The 23,011-nt window shown below is 40.9% G+C and overlaps 1 protein-coding gene and 1 long non-coding RNA gene across 4 annotated transcripts; one reads left to right on the plus strand and one right to left on the minus strand.

Moving 5' to 3' along the window:
* The first annotated feature begins 879 nt into the window (after nt 1–879).
* On the plus strand, nt 880–22,097 carry homer1b (homer scaffold protein 1b). 3 transcript variants are annotated; one of them, XM_034872573.1, is made up of 9 exons: nt 880–1,349; nt 6,269–6,425; nt 8,239–8,370; nt 10,279–10,371; nt 12,879–13,027; nt 18,552–18,708; nt 18,969–19,079; nt 19,195–19,275; nt 19,397–22,097. In XM_034872573.1, exons 1-9 carry the CDS (start codon nt 1,330–1,332, stop codon nt 19,586–19,588), a joined length of 1,092 nt encoding a protein of 363 aa, XP_034728464.1. In that variant the 5' UTR covers nt 880–1,329; the 3' UTR covers nt 19,589–22,097. The 3 variants fall into 3 exon arrangements, with proteins under 3 accessions (XP_034728464.1, XP_034728465.1, XP_034728463.1); XM_034872572.1 differs by lacking the exon at nt 880–1,349 and having other exon boundaries at nt 5,809–6,425; XM_034872574.1 differs by lacking the exons at nt 880–1,349; nt 18,552–18,708; nt 18,969–19,079; nt 19,195–19,275; nt 19,397–22,097 and adding an exon at nt 13,323–16,376 and having other exon boundaries at nt 5,725–6,425.
* Nucleotides 9,873–22,979, minus strand: LOC117945241. Its single transcript, XR_004656756.1, has 3 exons — nt 22,430–22,979; nt 15,733–15,736; nt 9,873–9,884 (listed from the first exon to the last, which is right to left on the minus strand). It is a non-coding gene; the product is annotated as an uncharacterized LOC117945241 (long non-coding RNA).
* Between the last annotated feature and the right edge of the window lie 32 nt (nt 22,980–23,011).

The following is a 23,011-nucleotide window of genomic DNA, read 5'->3' on the forward strand; positions in this document are numbered from 1 at the left end:
TTTATATTTTCATGTAGACTATGTGCAACACAACATTGGCTTAGTTGCGTTTATGATTTAAAAGTAAAATGCAGATTACATTAAATGTGTCATTCGTTTGCAGTCTGCCAAAGACAATTGATTTATTGACAATCACGAGCCTAAATAACTGATGGAGCATGAACTGGGTTATTTATTTGGTTGTTTAAATTGTGTGTTATGTTGAAGGGACCTGAATGACCTGTTCACTTGACACATTAATACAATAATAATGCTGCTTAGAGATTTAGAACATTTAGGGAGGAAAATTAGCTTATGAATTAGTCTAAAGCCATGGAACATTTTCTTTGAGAATTTGGGGAGGAGGCCACTTTCCAATAAACTTCTTACAAAACACTAAACCATCAAATAGCATAATTCCCATGAGTAGGCTACCGAGTGACCTCATTGCGGAGGACGGTATCGTGACCTATGCAGTTCAAAACTGACGGTAGTCTGAGGAGGAGGACGGCGGATGCATCAGCCAGATGTGGAGCGGTTTGGTGGGCGGGGTACACACATAGGGGTCTGCGGATTGGCTTTGATCGATAAAACACTAATAGGCTACAGCCACAGCGTAGAAACTGCAGGATGTTTTAATCTATGCAAACGACTCCGCATAGCATTGAAAAGCGATAAGGCATTTGTCACGCGAATCAGAAGAGAAAAATAAATCAAAAAAGAAAGAAAAAGGCATACATCGATGGACTATGGACGATGGATATACTGCAGGTTTAGTCGGAAATCGGCTTTATTCTATAGAAATGCACTGGAGTGTGTGGAATAGCTGTGAAATAGCTGTAGTCTGGGCGAGAGAGTGGGGGTGTAGCCTGTGAGCCTGTGATAATTAGAGAGAGAGAGAGAGAGAGGGAGAGAGAGAGACGCGGGTGGACAGTGTGATGCTGTGCGTTATCTAGTGGCTAAATGAGGGTTGTCTTTCCCAGTTCAGGCAGCAGGGCTTCTCCACCCTTCCAGCGAGGATCTGTAATTTACACGACATCAGCAGGGCGCCTGTCGGACCTCCATTGGACTCTGCGCTGGATCTCCCACAGCGGCACTGCTGCTGCTCCATCACCAAACCCTCAACACCAAAGCAGAAGGTCTGATATCCGTGCCATGTGCAGAACGACATGTATGTGTGATTTCATGCGGTGACAGCGGAGGGGAATGGACCAATTGTCATCAAATTCCTACAGACGCACCGACGGTGATACATCGAAGACTGTCGTGTAGATAGAAGACCTTCATACGCAGCAGTCAATCCGAGATATACGTTTTTATTGCCAGTGAAAAAGATCTGCGATCGCCTCCATGTCAACCTTAACAATGGGGTAAGTGTGATTGTTATCCCACAGGGTGACTGAGTTCCCTTTCACTCCTTTCTGTACTCATATCAGCTGCGGCTGCTTCACAATGTTTGAACTTCCCTTCTATAGAAACCACACCACGCATAACGACCCGGTGTATGGGTAAAATTGTGTCTCTGTCCTACATGACATATGATGAACTTGGTGGTGGATAGGTGAGGTAGGCTGTGTGACATGTGTGGTTGAGTGGTGATCTTCTGACGGCCTTGATGTGCTGCACACTAAAAAAACACCTTTTGAGACATGTATTAAAGCAAAGTATTCCTCTGAAAATGCACTGTTTACATCATACTTAGGATCAAAATTGGGTTAAGTGGGTTTTAGTGGGAGTATATGTGTTTTGGGTGTTGTCACCAACATGAAACAATATGGCTTACATTCAGTGAAAGAGTGAATACAAATGCAGATATTTCTAGGTCTCTCTGTTCCACTATTTACTCATCATCTACATTTTACAGTTATGTAATTCTGAAAGAAGGTGTGTAACAAAAGCATTTCTTCTCAAATGTTCTCAGAGATCTGTGGCCTGATGTACATCCTGTTCCGGGTCCTGCTCTTGAGAAGGTTTGGGAACTGTATAAAATCAGAAGAAGGGCAATGTCAGCAGCTACAACGCTGCACCAGGCTCTAATGACAGAAAGTGTCTTCCTGTCTCTATGGCAGCACATTGACCGCTATGTATCAACAACAGGCACCAATCAGTGATTTATACGCCTAGTGTGCAGCACTGCTTATTTGAATGTCCCCTAATACTGAGCTCAGCGGCCCATTACCCCCCACCAAGCTTGTCGTTCATTAATAGTTGCCTCTTGCAGTTAGTTGTGATTAATTGCACAGCAGTAGGTTAACAATATGGCACAAGCATGTTGGCACGGTATCAGCCAAAACTCCTGCATTAACTATTTGCAATACACTGGAGGCTTCCCAGGGCCCACTCTGCCCTCCTACAGTGTGGGCAGGACATCATTTAGAAGCAGTCTCCCACTCAGCTTCAGCTCTCCACTGGGCTCTGTCACACTGATGACTAAGTTACTGTTATGCAACTGACTCAATGACTCAATTGATCTACAGTGGAATAAATTGTAAACTGTGGTTCAAAGTACTGCTACACACAATGTGTGCATTAAAGTCTGAATATGTGCAGGTGTAGATGAGATAAAAGCCCACATAGGTGCAGATCAGCTGTGTGGCAGCTTGTCTAGCAGTAATGGCACAGACAGATAGAGTCATATTTTACTTCAGGCCTTGTGGTTGAATTTAAAGCGACTTACAGCTCTAATAGTAATGGAACAGAAGAGAACATTAGTGTTGAACGAGAACTGGAGATGCCTATCAACACTTTCTCTGCTGTGCTCTCACTTCCTTGGCCAAATTCAATTAATGCACAGACGGACTCAGTTTCTTGCCTGTTTGTGTGGGTGTGTGAGAGAGAGTGTGTTCACAGGCACATCTTAGGTCATCGAAGAGGCTCCCAGTAAATAGAGCAACAGGGAGCTCTCCCTTTTAATGACCTCTCTCTACCTTAAATAAGATCTACTTCCCTTCAAGCTCTATTCTGTTGAATTAATTTAGAACTCTGGAAACAAGGAAAACTTTTTGCTACCTCCAAAACTGGGATGGAGGTAGCAAAGGAAAGGGAGCTCTCCTGAGATGGACTGTTTCATTATGCTTTTGTTTCTCTGTGTTGCAGAAATATGTGCAGCTGCAAAGTTAAAGGGGACACTAAAGTAGGAAATGAAATGCTGCCTTTTGTGGAATTAAGTGTGTGTGTGTGTGTGTGTGTGAGAGAGAGAGAAAGAGAGAAAGCTGTTTGGTTACACACTGGGACTCAAAGACTGAGTGTCCACATCTGTGCATTAAACCCCTAAAGCAAAAAAGGGCGCTATAGGCAACCTGTTGCCCATCCCGGAACTGCAGATGTGTGCGTGCGTGTGTGTGTGTGTGTGTGTTCATGTGAAATGCCCTGTAGGCATTGGTGTATTGTTGTTCAACCGATCAATACCTATGTCAACCTGTGTAGAGTTGAGATGTGTGGCATAGTTCAACATATTTTGAAGAGTCGGTTCACCCTAATTGCGAAAAACAACAAACACTTTATTACACAATTCTTTATTTTAAACAAAATCCACAAACATCACTTAATGATAACTGTTCACATTTGGATTATCTATGTATTTTTCGTTCACTTCCAATGTACTGGGGTGGAGACGGAAATATCCTAAAACCTGGGCAGATAAAATCCAAACTATTGTGGCTAGATGCCACAAGAGGTAAGTGAGAAAATATGTTTTTTTACTGAGCAGCCATAGTTCACATAATTGTTACTGTGTAGCAGTTCAGAGCTTCCCACTTCCTTCATCTTCTTCTCAGCACTCTATCCTCTCCTACATTTATCACCTCCTCCACATTCTCCTCATCCCACCCTTCTTCTCTCACTTCATCGCTCTCCCTCCCTCTCTTATTCTGCCTGCCTTCTCTTTTTGTTTTACCATTCACTTTCCATCACCTGCCCCTGTGTCACGTAGTACACTCTGCATGCTAAACACCCCTTCCCTTCCTCCTCAGTGTTTTTCCTATCTCCTCCACACTTTCTCCTTTACCACTCATTCACATCCCACTAAAATTACACACCTTGCATACTTTTCCCCTCTTCCACTCCATTCTCTTCCATTTCGTCTGACCATGTTCCCCCTCTTAAAGTGCAAGGTAAGCTTTTGTTTTCATATTCACACTTCTGTATGCACTTCTCTCATGCACTGATGGAGGATACAGAACATCTTAGGCATTCCCTGCTGCTTTTGTTGTGTCCCAATGTAGCCTCTATGTGCTGTTCATCACCAGAGTGTGACAGGATCAACACACACTGAATTGACCTCCATGCAATCCAATAACCAGTCACTCTGACAGGTTATTGGCTCAGACCAGAATTGGTGTAGTGGAAGCGTGTATGATAGGTATGATGCCTGATGCATTTGGTGTTATGGATATGCCTGCTTTTGAGGAAGAAAAATGTATAAATGGGTCAATTCAATTCAATTATTATTATTATATCATAATTTACAGTATCAAATCCTAACAATAATTATCTCAAGACACTTTACAGATACAGTACAGTACAGTAGTTATAGACCACACTTTTACAAAGACCTAAAAAGTCCAGTAATTCCCCCAAGAGCAAGTGGCGAGGACAAATTCCCTTTTAGGGAGAAAACCTCAAGGAAAGATCAAGGCTCTTAGTAGGAGGTGTCTGACGGTGCTGGTTGGGGGTGTTATTCTTATATTTTGTTAGAAAGCAGCATTTAACTTGAATCACATTACATCATTTATTGGGCTTTCTTTTAAAAGTCTGGTTGTAGGATTAATCATTGCTTTTTTTGTTGGAACAAAACTCTTTGGCACAGACGTTCATGTAAAAATCAAAGCACAAGAATGTTGCTGTGTTTGGCACAAACACAATCAAGCACCAAATTTGCCACAGCTCAGTCAAGTTATGCAATGAAAAATGATGCTAGTTGCCAAGCGGCTATTGCACGGATCATACGGACAGGCTGTGGTTGTGTGATGTGTGCTGGGAGAGATTTGAAATGACTCACAGTTCTGCCACTTAAACTGCTGTTGATTATAATAATTCGTGCACAGCACTCCACAAGCAGCTTTGTGAAGCGGCATTAATCATCCCAGATTCACTCTCTGACTTCCTATACTCTCCACATTCCCCATCATTTTCTTTCTCTTGCTGTCAAATGCCCCCCCCCCCCAACCCCACCCCTCTCTCTCCCCGTGTTTTTCTTTCTTTTCGAGTCTTGGCTAATCACACACAGGAGGGGTGTTGCCGCTGAATTTTAATATTCATTTATACAGCAAGCCTTTGATGTCCCCCATCACCCCCTCAGTGCAGTGTAAGCACTTCTCTATCTCCTGCTCTGCCAGCACTGCCATCCCAGAATATCTCCCTCTGCACCCTCTGCTTTGAGTGTGTGTGTGTGTGTTAACTGTAAATATTACCTAAGAAGCCCCAACAATGAATGCTAGAATATATTAGGGCATGGTAAGAGCAAATCGAGGAGTGAGGGATAAACAGACAAAGGGTGAAGGTGTCGCATGAGTGACAGGTGATTGGATGGGCAAAAAACAAAGATGGTAATAGGGGTGAATCCTAACTCTAGTTTCAGTGTCATACAGGGGTCAATAAGGAATATAGTCATCAAAACTCAATGATGAGTCCGTCATGGAGTTTTGATCATCTTCTGATCCAAGCTATAGAGGCACAAATTCATACACTCATGGAAGACATAAATGCAGATTTATGATGTTTCACTTCGGTGTCATAGTGTGTGTGCATGTTTATAAAGTATATGCACATGCATTATGTGTCTGTGTGGAAACTGCAGCTCTGTGGGGTGTGTCTTTGGTAGTTAACCGTGGACTACTGTCTATATTTAGCCTTAAGCCCTCTCCTTTCCCCTTCTGTACTCCCCTGTGTGACCCTCGCTCAGTGCTGCAGGCATTTCCATATCAGAGCAGAGAGAGAGACAGCGCTGGCTTCACAGATTGAAAGACAGAAAAAGTTTTTGTTGAATAGCTGCATCGATTCAGTGTGTTGGTTCACAAGTAGAGCAATAATATATGAGTAGTAGTAGTTGTAATTTGACGGCTCAGTTAGCTTGTTATCCATTTACACATGGCATTAAGTATATCTCGTAGTCGTTTGACAGCCTCTCTCACTGTGGTGTAACTATGGAGGATGGCGAGTTTGTAATTCGGTTGCCAGGGCGATCTGACTCACCTGTGGGCATTAGGAGTTGCGATGCTGCTGGAGGGTTTGGTGAGACATTGGTGTTGCGGCACAAAGAGGTTCATCACTTCTTCTTCGTCCCATTCAGGGAGCAGCCCATCTACAGCACGAGGGCCCACGTCTTCCAAATTGACCCCAACACCAAGAAGAACTGGTTGCCCACCAGCAAGCATGCCGTCACGGTGTCCTACTTCTACGACAGTACGCGCAATGTCTACCGCATCATCAGCCTGGATGGCACCAAGGTGAGCAGTTGATTATGATTAATACTGTCCGTGTACACTTTGTCACACACTGATTTCTTCATACCGTACCCCCAATTGCATCCATTGTTTGTTTGTTTTCTGCCAACTGACATGGTTTTATAAGGATGTCAAACAGCCTTCCAGGAGATTTTAGTGATACTGTGATCTGCTGAATCTAATGTGTAAACACATCTTAAAAGAGGTCAGTGCTGCAGCCTGTCCCAAGACTGACAGCTCATGTTTCATTGTGTGTAGGTATGCAAATACTGTGTTTGTGTGTGCCTGTCTATGTGTGTCTGTCTGCACTTGAAAGTCCACACTCTATGTCTTAGGATATTCTTGTTAGAGATCCAGGAGGGATATTTCTGCTGCCCATGGTATGATTTATAGGGACGGACCAGTCACACACATGCACGCTTGCCGCAAGTTATGGAGAGAGGAGGGGTGAAGTTAAATGAGAGAAACAGATGAGAGAGTGAAAAGAATGGGTGGTAAAAGAAATAACTAGTGCAGCAAAGACAGAAAAGTGTGAAGCCAGGTGATGGAGAAGATCGGACAAATGTGAAGGACTGATGGGAGCAAAGCAAAGTCGCACAGTTTGCATTCAGTGATCACCAGCTGTGGGTGAACAATTTCTGATGGGCAACTGAACAACCCTCTCATATCGCACAACAATCAACAGATAGTTGAACAGTGAATTCAGCTATTGTGTAACACATAAACTCACTGACTGCTACCCCTCCCAAACTCATTGTTATGTATTAATTGCAACCCGAATGTGAACCATTACACAACACTGCTAATTAATTAACCAATTAATTTGTTCTCCGTTAATGTTATTTGACAAGGGAGACGGAATTATATGAGACCTAGATGTAGCCTTCTATTTTAGCTCATGAAAATTAGAAGATATATTTCTCAGTGTCAAGAAACTAATAAAAAAGAAAAGACTATCTTTCTTACTTCCACTAACCCTGTCTGTTGCACTAAGACCAAGTTCATTGGATCCTATTGAAGATGTAAATATTTTCAAACTAGTCACGAATATATATTTCATTTTTTTTTCATCACTCCGTGTGTGCATACATTAACTGTCCTCTGTTAGCTTTCTGAAATGGATTTTATTGTGTTGGTGGGTGTGAGCCTGCGCCACCAGAAGCTATGCACTGTTCTTTCAGGCTTTCCCTGTCTCTCCCACATACATGCAAACATAAACCCAAACAAAGCTATTTTTTTTGATAAAGTTAAGGGATGCAACTATGATCAATTAGATATTTTTTGATTAATTGATTAGTCATTTACAGTAATCTATTTTGTGTCAGAAATACAGAAACCCCAGGTGATGCATTCATTTCACAATGACATGAAACAGAGATAAGCTGCAAATCCTCCCATTTGAGAAACTGGAAGCGTGATTATCCAAGTGTTGCCGATTAATGCTCTATTAATCAATTATAACTCCATTAATTTGCTGATATTTTTGGCTATGCTGCAATACTTTGGAGAGTCTGATAGGCACAGGATCAAAAAACTTATCAACAGTTACAGAAAGATAAAGTAGAGATATAGCTGAGTTTTAATGTGTGAACTATGTCTCCCACAATATGTTTCATAGATATTGTCATCTGTTATCCTGATTTATGTGTGTGAATAATCTTCAATCTGAAAGACAAAAAGCAAATAGCAAATGCTTGGCTTTACATTCTCCTTGCCTTTTCATCTGACCCACTTTCTGATTTATACGCACTACGCACACACACTGCAGTAATAAGTTAATTTAATATGTGTTAATTGTGTTGCCTTTGTCCTGCAGGCAATAATCAACAGCACCATCAGTCCCAACATGACGTTCACAAAGACCTCACAGAAGTTTGGCCAGTGGGCGGACAGTCGAGCCAACACTGTCTACGGCCTGGGATTCTCCACCGAGCATCACCTAGCCAAGGTACCACACACACACACACACACACACACACACACACACACACACACACACACACACACAGACACTTACACACAAAATATTACAACCAAACTCAGTATAAACATAGTATAAACCCATCTTATGATGTCCCGAAATTCCCTCCCTCGACAACTATTGTGTAAATCTTAAACTCCTCTTTCCCAATCATTTGCCCATTTGTACAACTGTGTTCTATAAGTGGAAAAATTTCCCGCAGCCCAAAGATTGGCTTAAAGGGGAAACACATATTTTACATATTAGTTGATATCAGTGTAGTTTAGTTTATTCCTTGAGAATAACTTTATGACCTTTGAAAACCGATGTAAACGGTCTTTAGTGGCTCAGGAGGGAGCTCAAAGTGTGAGGAATTAAGGGTCCTCTAAGTTTCGGCTTTATTTTGGGGGCATGACTCAAATTAGGGACCAAAAGTTAGGCTATCTCGACTTCTGCTGCTTTGAATTTGACTATTCTATTTTAAAAGAAAAACTGTTCCTCACAAGGCTCCAAACTCTAGGAATGCTAAATTGATAGATTACCCCTCCAATAAGTAAATGTGCCATAGATATTTTCCTAATTTTTGAAAGTGACGAGTGTCGACTGTCACTGAATTGTCTTGTTGTGATGTTGTACTGTACAGGTATAATTTGTTCTCAGGTCTCTCGTGCATAACATATCTTAATCTTAAATAGACTTTGCAAAAAAAAGCTTACAATCAAGCTTAAATAATTTTCACAAATCAGATCTTTTGTTTTATTAATTTTCTCATCTTCTTGGCTAACGCAGGGCATGTTTAGTGTGACTGATTCAGAGTGGTAATAACACTGTGGAACTGTGTCTGGAGTGTACCAATATGCAGTTTTAACAGACTCTTACCAGGCAGTTAGAAGTATTTTTTGTGTTCTAAAGTTGAAATAATCAGATTCACTTCTCAGATAACTGCGGTGCCAACACTTCTAAAGCACTTACTCTGAGAACTACTGCATTTAGAGCACCGTACTAGAACTATAATTGCACTGAAGTGAAATGATATTGAGTTACGTATTGCAACTCCACTAATGGCAGACACAAGATCGGCTCCAGCAGCACTTCCAATTTGATTTCCTTGCCACTCAGACCACTGCAGTACTGCATATACTAAATGACTCTGTAACACTGTGGGAGTAGTGTCAGTGATGAACCACACCCTAAAGGGACATTGGCGATGTAGGCTTGTGTGGATGTGTTAGCGTGTTTATATTTGTTCAAATCCACTCAGCCGAGCTCACCTTACTGCTTCAGGCTCGCTGGATGTATATGTGCTCTCGACTAAAATAACTCCTGAGATCAACTTCAGCCACTTGCGACTTCTGATCAAACAAAACAACACTGTTAACAAAAAAGTTTAACAAGGAAAACACAATGGCACAGTCTATTTTGTTCGGTGTATGTGAAAGTAAAAATTATATATCTGTGATAGAAGAGGTTACTAACAGTGACCTAGTTAGCTCAAGTTTCTGCTAAGGCATTATGGGTAAGGTAAAGTTCAACTGGGGGTTGTTATTGGCAACAGCTTCTCTCTATTAGGTCAATTAGAACTTTATTTGTCCCCAAAGGAGCAATTGGTTTTTCAGCAGTGACCACCCAAGATCAATACTAATACAACAATTAATAGCAAACATGTATGCAAACAAAAATTGCCAGATTTAAGACTGATGTATTACACACTGATCCTGTGTGTGTGTGTGTGTGTGTGTGTGTGTGTGTGTGTGTGTGTGTGTGTGCGTGTGTGTGTGTGGTGTGTGTGTGTGTGTGTGTGTGCGCGCACACGCACACATACGGCTTTACTAAACAGAATCAACCACAGTATTGTATGAATTACAGTACATAGTGATGGCAGTGTTCTGTGTCCAGTTTGCAGAGAAGTTTGCGGAGTATAAAGAAGCAGCACGGCTCGCTAAAGAGAAGAGTCAAGAAAAAATGGAGATGGCCACATCTCCTTCTCAGGTACGTTCAGTGGGCTATGTAATGTATAATAAAGTAAAGTTTAGAAGGGGAAATGTCTTTTTCGTAAAACTGCTAATAACTTATAGACATCTGAAACATTTAAAATCCAAAAAGGTCAGAAATGACTTGCACAGTTTTTTATAAGTATATATTTACTCTTAAGCCAAAAAATGACCAGTAGTTATCTGTCGAATACATTTAAAAACCACAATATTCTCTTCTTAATGAATAATTAATGTATAAAGTAGCATACATTCATAAAGGTTTTTAAAATTTTTTACTTCTTTGCGTTACTTACTTACTTACCTTCCCCTGCTGCATGAACCCCTGGGAGAGGGAGGTTAAGAATAACCGTCCTGATATAATATACACCAGTGTGGTAGATTTTCTGCGTATGTTGTCTATCCACCCTATACATTTCAAGAAAAAGACAAAGCTGCCTGTTGACTCACCATAAATTGGAGAACATAACTATCTAATGTGATAGGTATTTGTTTCCATGGAATATGTAATAGTTATCTGAGAGAAAATGATCTTGTTTCAGAGGAGAATCCCCAGAGAAATCTGTGCTAAGGGCTGTTAACAGGCTTCATGTCCTCGTCTGTTCAAACTGGAGGCTAGGGTGGCAGTAACCCCCCCCCCCCCGCGCTGTACTGCAGTCTATTACTTGTACTATTAATGCTGCGGCCCATACAGGTTGAAATGCTACAGTATGTTGTGCTTCCCATGGGAGGATGTTTTTTTAATAAAGCCAAGTGGACAGCTTTTCTCACATCAGGGGTTAAAGGCTGTATATGTGCTGGCCACCACCACACTATAGTGGTGACACTGGAGAGATTGCTGTTGCTATAAAGGCTGCAGCCTTCCTGCTACAAGCCTGCAATGCTCTCCTCAAGCTGCTCTGTTTCACTACTGGAAGTCACTGTTGTAACCTACATGCCTGCTGGCTTTCTTTCTAACCTCCACATCTTCTCTTTTCTCTTCTATAAATATGCTAGAAAACATGAGAGAAGACTTATTCTGCTAAAACAAGAAGAGAAAACACAGAACTAAATGCTTTATGCTGAGCCCAATAGGCCAGACCCCAGTGGACGTACATCGTGAACAGATATTGAACGAATGTGAAGCACAAAATGAAGCACTAACCATAATCTTTCTCTTATCTCCCACTTCCTTCTTGTCCATTAGAGACATACAGGCAGTGTCATTGTGCTAAATATTGTGCCCAAGCCCTGAGTCTTAATAGCTTTGTTTTACAAACGAGCAGTGGCTAAATGATTTGTCTCTCATATAATCCTGTGGTTGTATGGAATATAAAGATAAGCATTAATCTGTCACTCTGCAATTTCCCAGTGCTATAGTAAGATATTAAATGGCCTATACATGTGGAACTGCTCACTAAGAAGCTCAATATGCTTTTTACGCAAACAGCAAGAGCTTTATGAGTGTCAAAACAGCACCTCCTCCACCACTAGAACACACACACACACGCACACACACACACAAAAACACACACACACCTCTGTCATTTCTCATGTCAGGAGGGTTAGGGTTAGGGTTAGGGGTTAGGGTTAGGGTTAGGGTTAGGGTTAGGGGTTAGGGTTAGGGTTAGGATGATCCAAATTAATGTATGCAATTTTCTTTTTATCTTGTTGCCTTTTTATCTTGTTGTAATAAGAAGTTGTTAAGATCGGTCACATTAAATATTACACATTTTATAAATTACATATAACTTAACTATGCAGAAGTTTTATAAGTCCCTTTCTTTAAGTGCTGTAGGATTGAAATTATTAATTGATTAAACCATCAGTCAATTTACAGAAAATAATTGCGATCCCAGTTTGGTTAATTGTTAAAGTAATTTAGTTACTGGTTCCTGCTTCTCAAACATGTTGTAAACTTTTAATCATTGTAAAGGAATCATCTTAGAAATTTAAACTGTTGGTCTGACAAACAAAGATATTGGAAGATGTGACCTTGGGCTCTGAATTTTCTAGTGTCAAAATGAATCAATTAATTGTAAAACACACAACTGACAGCATAAACAGTAAGGAAAATAGTTGTTAGCTACAAGCAGTGCTCTATATTTTCTCATGCTAACTATGCTCCAGTTCTTTGCTATTTAATCTAAACAAATCACTGTCTCTGTTTTAGGTTATGTTTTGTACGCTTAGGGCTGTGTCTGTGGAAAAAGCATCCAGACACCATTAATAACTAAAAATGTAGAAGATGTAAGCTTTTTTAACCTCACGGTAAATTTAATCATTACTATTTCAAATTATCAACATTAGAGAGTATCATGCAGATATTTATTTATGGGGAAATGTCACAAATGTTTAAACTTGACAAGTAAATGGTTGAGCTTTTAAAATGTTTTCACAATACTTGCCCTATGTAGTCACGATGACTAACAGTGTAAAGAAGAATACAATGATTAAAATGATTCAGTTGTGTTTTATTGATTACTTGATAGTAGTAACATCTGAACAACTTTATTTCACATGTAGGAATCACCAGGCGGCGAGCTCTCTTCACCTTTGACCCCAGTGACTCCGCCCATGGAAAACATCAACGGCACAGATGACATCTGTGACACGACTCCCAACTCAGACACGCGTCCAGAGCCGTCTCAGAACGCACTGGCCTACGCACACAGGTACACCCCACATTGTATTGTGTTCACTGTCCCCCTTTTGTCCTGTTTACTACAGTACACATGTACGAGTCTGACCAGACAAACTCAATGTCACATAGATCACACACAAACAATACAAGTATTCATTATTAGGATTTCTTTTACTATTCTGTTTGTCTGAGACACAGAGGTATACATCTTTCTTCCTCTGTCTTTCTTTTTATCTGCATGCACCTAGTGTACATATGTGTTGCATGTCAGCATGGTAGTGAACTCCCTCTATTCACTGCTGCTCTCTCGTGTTTTTCCTCCCTAGGGAACAGTTTAAGACTTGTCGGGTCTGCTCTTTCTGATAGGGATGTCATTACCTGAAAACTGCGACATCATAACTACACATAACAAAAACAATGTTAAGGCACAAACCTTCCCAAAAATAGGAAGGATTGCAGGTCAGCAACAGGGAGGGTCTTCTTTACAAATCTGGTGCACTGCCTGTTTACTAACTGCTAACAATTAAGGTAAAACAGCATGCTATCACTCCAGACAGGAGGAATTTTGGTGCAATGAATGATATCAGTGGCATTTTTGCTCACACGACCAGCAAAATATGTTACTTCAAGTGTTTCTCAGGAATAAGGAATTATTCAAGTTATTATTTTGTCCACTCTAAGCATGCTTGTTAAAGAAACTCACATATATTTATAGTGATGTACACTACCGGTCAAAAGTTTGGGGTCACTTAAAAATTTCCATTGCACTCGCTTGTAGACAGAATATCATCTGAGATCAGTTGCATTGTTTTTTTTAACCACGGCAGCAGTTTTCAGATTACATTATGTGCTAACATAATTACAAAAGGGTTCTCCAATGTTTTCTCAGTTTGATTTTTAAAATGATATCAGATAAGTAAACAGAATGTGCCTTTGGAACATTGGATGAATGCTCGCTGATATGGGCAATGTAGATATTGCATTAAAGATCAGCCACCCACTCAGATCAGCTGGTATTCTGTCTCTAATGTTGTGGTAAATTTGTAAGTGACCCCAAACTTTTGACCGGTTGTGTATGTTTGCCTACTGCAATGCAATAATATCTTTTTAATTGAAAATTTTTGGTTTGGTGCATTACAGAGTATGTGACGGTGTCACTTCTATGCATGCAGCACTACTGTTACACTGTATACATTCCTGCTGTTTTTGTGTCCTGTCAGCAGATTGAATATTGAAATGGTTAATTCATATTCTCTGTGATGTCAATACTGGTTCATATTTAGTGGATTGTGTTAGATAAAAAGGGTCAAAGTTCCATGTAAATATGTTTGATTTGTATAATGGCTCTCTGAAGAGTTGTGTGGTTGTGAGGTTCACCAAAAAAAGGTGTTGATGAAGCGTTTTAATGTAAGACTTATATAACCTACTGTGGGGTTGTGGGAGGCAGAGAAAGAGAGACAGACAGGCCCGCAGTGTGTGTGTGTGTGTGTATGTGTGTGTGTGTGTGTGTGTGTGTGTGTGTGTGTGTGTGTGTGTGTGTGTGTGTGTGTGTGTGTGTGTGTGTGTGTGTGTGTGTGTGTGTGTGTGTGTATGTGTGTGTGTGTGTGTGTCAGAAGCCGGAGAGAGCGAGGGAACGACAGAGAGAGGTGCATTGTATAAATTCTGTGCATGAGTCACTGATATACCTAAACATTCTCCAACTGCACACACACTCACCAGAACAAATAAACTGAACAGAAGGACATGGAGCCATGAGTTTTAATTATTTGAGTGAGAGAAGTGTTTTTTTCTCAGGAGAGGAAATGTCCTTATTATATCTACTGTGACCTGTACACAGGTCTTTTCATTTGTAAAATCTCTGTAATCTTGTGCCACTTGTTTCATTATTTCTCTGGCTGCGATTCTTATTAATTAAAGATATCAATCAATCGCTTAATGTATTATCATTCTTTTTTTGCTTAACTCTGGGTGTCCGAGCGAAAGCTTAGAACATTTTATAGATATTTAAAGATTATTGTAGCGATCTTAAAAGGTATTCTTTAGTAGTGTGTTAAAGCTTGTAAAGCTGTGACAAGCTCAAATGCAAATGCAAATGCTTAGAAATCCCTACTGCTACATCAGGAACTCTAAAAGGCTGCTCAGATCTGAGTTCGCAGTGAGAGCATAATGTAGAGAGGACACCCACTGCCTGCTGCAGCCTTGCTGCTGATGTGTCTATTAATGCTGCATGCGTGGGAGACCGGGTCGACTCTCCACATTCAAGATGGCAAGCAAACCTCAGTCTCACATTTTCTCAGAGGCATATGCAGAGAGTGTAGATGCTTGGACAGTCAAAATCTTTTACCACATTCACTCCCTCGTTCTATCTGTTCTCTTTATGAATTATACTTCTTCTATTTAATATCTTCCGTGTGCAACATCTCACATGTTCATCACGTCTTACAGCATCTCATGTGCCTCAAGCTGCAGTGAAAATGTTTTTCTGTCAATTTGTGTACTGGTGTATAAGCTTATCATTGATTTAATAGCCAAAAACACAAAACAATGTGCAGTGTACTTTAATGTGTTTACCTGTATATATCCTCATGTGGGTTTAGACCCACATATAGAAACACACCACTACACACAGGCATTTTGCTTTTTTTTTTGCACCGGACCTCTTTGATGGTCTTGGTTTGTTTCTCTACCATGTGTCTGGAATTACATGAGGACTCATCCCCATAACATTTACTCCACACTGCTGCTTAGCGGGCTGTGTAGGCTGGTTTGTGTTGGTGCATAGGGCAGAGGAGGAGAGAGGAGGATGAGGGTGCGGGGCTGTGAGAGGATTGTTTTATGTTCTAAGATGTAGGTGTGTTTGTCAGGTCTGCGGTGGAGTTGTTGAATGGTATTCAGAATATTGGAAGACCTTTAGTTGGGACTGCCTTGGCTGCATGTGAATGGTCTTCTATTGTTGGAGGATGCAGGCATCTGTTGATGGGTTTGTGTGAACGAAGACGGTGCCGATGTCATACGTCAGGGTGCCACGAGCCTCCGTTCCTCCAGTGCTGCCATGGCAACCACTCTTGCTCCCTGCTTCTTGAAGTGATATTCGAATAGGATGAACCTACCTGACAACGCACATTGGTCAGGACACGGCAGCAACAATAAGGGCTGTAGAAAAAGCTTCAAAGCTTGTGTTTGGTAGCTTAATTGAGCCTGGGAGGGGAATTCACTATTGTGAAGTAGTAACACACAAAACAGAGTGTTGAGGTTTTATTCAAGAGTAATGGTGTATTAGCAGTGTGTACATGTTATGTTCAAACCACAAAAAAACATTCAGAATTCAATTTAAAAAACTTTAACTTTTTTTAACCAGTTAAAACGAAATAGAATGCTATTAAAAAACTAACCCAACACTACAAAAAATCTGATCCTGTGCTCTTTTTTGTCATGACACATCTGCAGTATGTTGTAGTTGGCAGAATATTGTTCACATAAACAGAGAAAAACAGATAAATTAAATATTAAACTCTATAATTCTGATGCAATCTTCTCTACCAAATACAGATTGTTTACATTTGTTTCTTTTCTTTTTAAATGGATGAAAAACCGGCAAGATATTGTCTAACAATTTCAAGCTGATACAAACAAGGAAGTAATTGCTCTTCAGTTTAACATCACAATTGGTTCTTGCATGACTAGATGTGGAATTATAAAAATAAAGACATCAAATGATCAGCAAATATAGAAAATACAATTAGCTAGTACAATTCTTATGATAACGCATTTGTATTGTGTAAATAACAACATTATCTTTACAATTAGTGGTTCCTTGACAGAGTGGCAGCTAACTTACCCTCCGTGTGTCTCACACACCTTCAGCTCTGCTCTGCTGTCCTCAACCAGATGCCCCCCCCTTCAGCCTCTCCACTCATGTAATGAAGACAAACACCAGTGTCAAAACGTCTTGCACTCTTCTCTCCTCTAATTCTCCCTCCATCGCTCTACTTTGCTTTCTCCGTCTGTCTCCATCTGCATATCCTGACATCTCGCCTGCTCTCCCGCTCTCCGAGCTGCTCGCTGCTGTGTGGGGTTTATACATTGGCGGGGCTGTGTGCCTTGGTGACAGCATCACATCATGTGTGTGTGAGTGGTTGTGTGTCAGTTAATATGTGCATGTGTAGGATGAAGTGTCGTCTCCCTCCTATGCGTCACACAGGCAGACACACTTGCACTTACAGAGGGGGTGGCTGTTGTGTAAGAATTGAAGGTGCCGTGGGAGTCCTGTGCGAATTACATCTGAGGTTTTCAGTCTTTTACACTTCACAGAGTGGGTGTTATGGCATAGTGGAGTAATGCTGCAGTATGAGAATATATACAGTATATAGTATATATTGTGTGTGTGTGTGTGTGTGTGTGTGTGTGTGTGTTCGTGTGTGTGTCAGTGAGGGGGCGGAACAAAACTGAAAACAACATTGTTATGGGTCATACACAGACCCTCATCACTCCTTGAGCGAGCTAAGCTTCCTTTTGTGTCTTTCTGTGGATGTGGTTCCACACCGCTGTGAGGGATTTAGAAGTATGTAGGAGTAGGAGCTCCTTTTCAAAAGAACTTGACTCAGTGTCTGTACTCAACAACGTTTAGGTCTCTCATACATTCTCCTGCCCAAATCAGACATTATGTGTGAGACAGGGAGTGGGCATTATGTAAATCTTAAATTTATACCGCAGTGGTTATATCTAACTGGGGAGATGCACAGCGGAAGCATTTACCCTCCAGAAACTTGAGTTTGTACTTACATCTAATATTACCCTTCAACCCTGAACTATCGAATACTTAGACCACATGCTGCCTTTTTCTCCCAAACATGCCGCTCCATCGTGCATTTCAATCACATTCAGTCACTTCTCCCTTATCTCTCATTTCATCTTCTCATCTGTGAGTATCTTGACCAGATTAGTCTCCAGCCAGTCTGATGATATAATCTCAGATTACAACTCATGTGGCAGACAGCTGCTTTCACAGATACAGGCCAGGAAGTGCCGACCTCCAGTTTGAGTGCCCGCTCTTTTCTTTGTCAGTGCTGGCACAAAGATGGATGGATGGAAGCATTAATTTTGAATGGGTTCTATCTGCATCACCTGCAAAATGTCAATCAAAGAAACCCCAAAAGACTCAAAATGACCACAAAGAAAGTCAAAATGATGACTAGTAGACCAACCAAAAGAGATGCTAAATTAACACAAATAGACTGAAAACCACTAGGAAGAGTCTTGATCTGAAGAGGGTGGGGAAGTCCTTTTACATATCTGTGCCCAAGGAACCATAGTTTCAAAATGATGGATGGATGGATGGATGGATGGATGGATGGATGGTTACAAACAATGATGTTTATGATATGCTGTGAAAAAATAGACCTTCACATTCACAACTCAATCTAGCAGAATTAGACATCATTAGCTTTCAGATATACTGTACACATCTTGCATCTATTGCATGAAACCATAAGCACTTGTCATCTTATGTTGCTGTTGTGGTAAACTGACAGTGTGAACGGCCCTGTGTTCTGCAGCCCTGTCATGACAAAACACTGGGAGGCTGAGCTGGAGGCACTAAAGGGGAACAATGCCAAGCTAACGGCAGCTCTGCTAGAGTCCACAGCCAACGTCAAACAGTGGAAACAACAACTGGCTGCCTACCAGGAGGAGGCCGAGAGACTACACAAACGGGTAAGGGACAGGGCACAGGAATGCTTGCTTGTTTTTATGTGTGATTAAATCATTCACATCAAATGAGAGGGCTCATTTGGGTACGGGATGGTGTGAAGCCAAGATGAGAGGATGGAAAAACAGAGAGGAGAGATGATTGTTGGCATGAGGATGAGTTAAAAAGAGGTAGTCTGGAAATAAAAGATTAACTGAGAACATAATACTGTTGTGTCATTCTCTCCACATGGATCTAACATTTGATCACCATCTTGTCCTTTTAGGTGACAGAGCTCGAGTGCCAGAGCAACCAAACCCCGGCTATTAAATCCCAAAAGACTGAACTCAACCAAACCATAGAGGAACTGGAGAATATGCTAAGGGATAAAGAAGAGGTGTGTGTACATGTGTGTGTTTGGTAGGGGGGAAATGCCTTGCTTGAAATGTAATAGCTCATGCAGGAGCACCCTACATGCTACACAGCCTTTTAATCTGTTTTATGTCCTTCAGGAAATGGAAAAGTTTAAAGAGGAATTAGAAAACATGAATGACCTGATGGAGCAGAAAGACACCCTTACCCAGAAACTTGAGGTGAGTGATACAAAGACACATTGTACATACAGTATAACTGTTTCCCAAATTATCAGCATGCCATCTGTCATTATTTACCTCAGATGACACAAACCTGACAACGATGCTTTCTCGTCTCCAGGAGACGGAGCTGCGCAGTCGGGTGCTAGAGGAGCAGCTGGTGGGGGCCGAGCAGCGGCTGGAGGAGAACCAGGAGGAGCAGGAGAATTTCAGGAAGAGCCTGCGGACGCTGCTGGAGCTGCTGGACGGCAAGATCTTTGAGCTGACGGAGCTTAGAGACACCTTGGCTCGGCTCATAGAGGAGGCCAGCTAGAGACGGAGCTGCCTAATCTTCACAGACAGAGCCATATGATAATATACACCCTGAGACCCCCAACTCAACTACACCAATTTTACCCACCATGCCCCACCTTCCTCCAGGACACATCAAAACTGAGACACTACACTGCCCCAATTCTGATTTTGCTCAAAAAGGGCAGCTAACTCTCCTAATCAAGCTCCCAATAATCACAGGCACTCCTGTAGTTCAAGACAACGCAGGGAATACCTCATCTTGCCTTCTGATTGGCTGGTGTAGGAGTAACCTCGGTTGAATTGATCTCTCCAGAAGTAGGGATGCCTGTCTTGGCACACTGCAACTGCCCCCGAAACCCACCCACACACTCTCAAAGAGTTAACTTGAGATCTGTGCCTCGGTGCCACCTGCTGTTTAACTGGGAGAGCTGCACCACAGCTTGCAGCATCACATCACACACACACACACATACCCCTTTTCTTTTTCTCTAAAGTGCCCCCTCCAAGGGGAATGTTGAAAGTCATGTGGAAATAATTGCTGTTAAGACTCAGAGAACTGCGCCAAAGCTGCCAAATCCCCCCAAAATATTGTCCTCTAACTAGCAGATGCTTTGATCCAAAGTGACTTATTGTACAGAGAAGGGCTGAACAGAGAAACCATGTTTGAGCTCAGGCTGCCAGCGGAGTGTCACTGGAAACAGAGAATTAGAGGATGGCTCTCAACAAACCAGTCTTACCTATTTACACAGGGCTGCTGGGAAATGAAGTTTGGTTTACGTATGTATCCTATATAGTCACACCCTATAAAAAATCCTTCATGACAGCTGAGTGTTGAATCTTCCAGAGGCATTGTTTGTGCCACACAGAAATTTTTGAGGGTGTGTGCCCATGTTAGATTCAACATGAGAATTCCTGTATCCAGACTGCTTCCACCGTCACAGACACCTGACCTGTCTTCCTGCCAAACTCAGTGTGGTGTGTGTTCCTAAACAAGGCCTGACCTGAGATATAACGCGTGCCTTCAAAGCACATATGCGTGGACACATGTTTGTATATAATATGTGTGTGTAATTTGTGCTGTGAGAGAAAGACCCTGTTTTTGGACATCAAGGCCCCCAGACAGACACACACAGACAGACAGACAGACAGACAGACAGACACATGCACGCACACGTGCATGCACACACACACACACACACACACACACACACACTGAGCAATACCAGACAGGCTCTATACAACACCTCTATCTATCTTTATCAGGTACTCTACTCAGTGGACACAATGCAGATAGGTGAAATGAATGCAACTCAGCTGATTCCCACTGTCCGAAAGAAAGTGAACTACTGTTGACCGCGAACCTGTGTGGCAGCCCTGTCTGGTCAAAGTAGTGCAACATGAAGGGCTTATAGAGTGTCATCTAGGTGTTCGTAAATCTCCACCCTCAGTGGAACTGGCCACAGTTATTCACTTAAATTGAGAACTGTACTCAATTTCTATTATTTTTTACGCTGGATAAAACACTGATGATATAATTATAGAACTGTATAAGACAACTTTCTACTCAAAACATTGTAAATGAATGGATGGATAACTCAAATGCAGTAACGCCCTGCAGTGGCTTATTGTTGTGTATTAACCCACAGAAAAGTATTGCATAGATATTATAGAATATCTAGTCTCTTGGAAAACAATGAGAACCTCTATAATATATATTAATGATGTGTGACAACACAATGTAAAAACATAGTGTTAAACGGTTTGTACCAAAACTTACACTTCTAAAGCAGCACTTGTACCACTAAAATCCAAAACTGCATCTTAAAATCTCTTTCTTTATAATCAATCAATTTCTAAAAAGCTAGATTCTCACATGAAATGCTGCTTATATTTTTTCTCAAATGAGTACCCTGTTTGCACTGTGTTATGACAATGTTGTTAATACATTATATATCGAGAGATTTGCATTAAATACTAGCACAGCCTAATTCTGTACTTCAAATATTGTAGTTAGTTACACAGGTTAATACACTGGAATAAGACGCATGTAAAGGAAGTTACCCAATTTTTTTTCTTTCTGGATTATCTTCGGCAGTCAAATGACAGAGGTGGAATAACTTGATATTAATGCTATTGTTACTGATAATGAATGCCTTTGTACAGTAGTGGATAAGAAGCTTTTCATTCTCCTGTTTTGTAACTTATGGTATTTAAATGTAGGTATTATTATTGTCTTTAGAGGTATGAGAAGAATGGCAATATTTTTGACTATTTAAAGTAATTTTGAACTCATGATATTAAAGAGGTACCTCAGGCCAATGATGTTCGTAGATTGGTGAGACTTGTGTGTTTGCAGTTGAGAGGATTTACCAAATGCTGGTGTAAAACGATCAGGAAACAAACCTGTTGGTGCTTCAGCCAAACTAAATCCATTGTTAAATTCAAACAAAGACAGCCTTACCAGGCTAAGAACACATCTGTGAACTGAGAATTACTATGTTTTATATTCAAATACAGTGACAGCAGAATTAAGTGTGTGCAAATCGCTTTTGTTATGGTTTGTTTTTTTAAGAAACACATTATTCAAATTATTCAAAAGTGAAACAACCAACATCAGAATTTGCTTCACAGGGTTTTATTCAAATGCAGGGGAGAGGTTGTAAAAAAAAAGGTTTGAATAAATGAAAATGGTAGAACAAAAAGGCAAAAAGGTATTCTTAGAACAGTATGTTTATACACTAAAGTGTAAAAACAACTGTAGCATTTAATAAGTCCATTTTTTTAGGCAATCAATCTGAACTAATTATTACGCATTTGACTTATTTCATCCCTTTTCTTGTATTTCTCTATACTGATATACACTTCTCAGACAGCGGGTCATATAGTCAGCCTTTGTGGAAAACAGGTCTATGTAGGAAATTTTCAGAAGCAAACACATCACAAAACGATTTGGCTGGAAAAATAGGATACAGACAAAGCAATGTAAAATTACAGTTAGCTCCATAAGGTTATTTATAGATAAAGATCAGTGTAAAGCACATGACAGTGTGTTTCTAAGGTCAGTCTGAGCCCAGTTTCCTAAACATTTTGAGCACATTGTTAGTCATTGTTTAGTGGAGCAAAGTAAACCTTAGCACTAACATATTTTGGGAAACTCTGCCCTGGTCAGTTATAGTGACATAAGGTCTGGGATATGTTTTTAAGTTAAGCGTCAGTGTTAGATCTCTTCCTCATGCTACATGATGAGGGTACCATGGACGAACACTGTGCTGACAGTCAGGTTTGCTCTGCCAGCAGTGAGCTATTTTCAAGCTGACACATACTTCCATGCCTGTTCTCTCTACATTAGTGTGTGCTTTATGATTAATACGCAAATGTTTCTCAACACAAGAACAAGAGAAAAGCATAAATCTTTGGGTAACACTTTACAATAAGGTACACA

This window comes from Etheostoma cragini, chromosome 5 (assembly GCF_013103735.1).
Source record: "Etheostoma cragini isolate CJK2018 chromosome 5, CSU_Ecrag_1.0, whole genome shotgun sequence".
NCBI classification, from domain to species: domain Eukaryota; kingdom Metazoa; phylum Chordata; class Actinopteri; order Perciformes; family Percidae; genus Etheostoma; species Etheostoma cragini.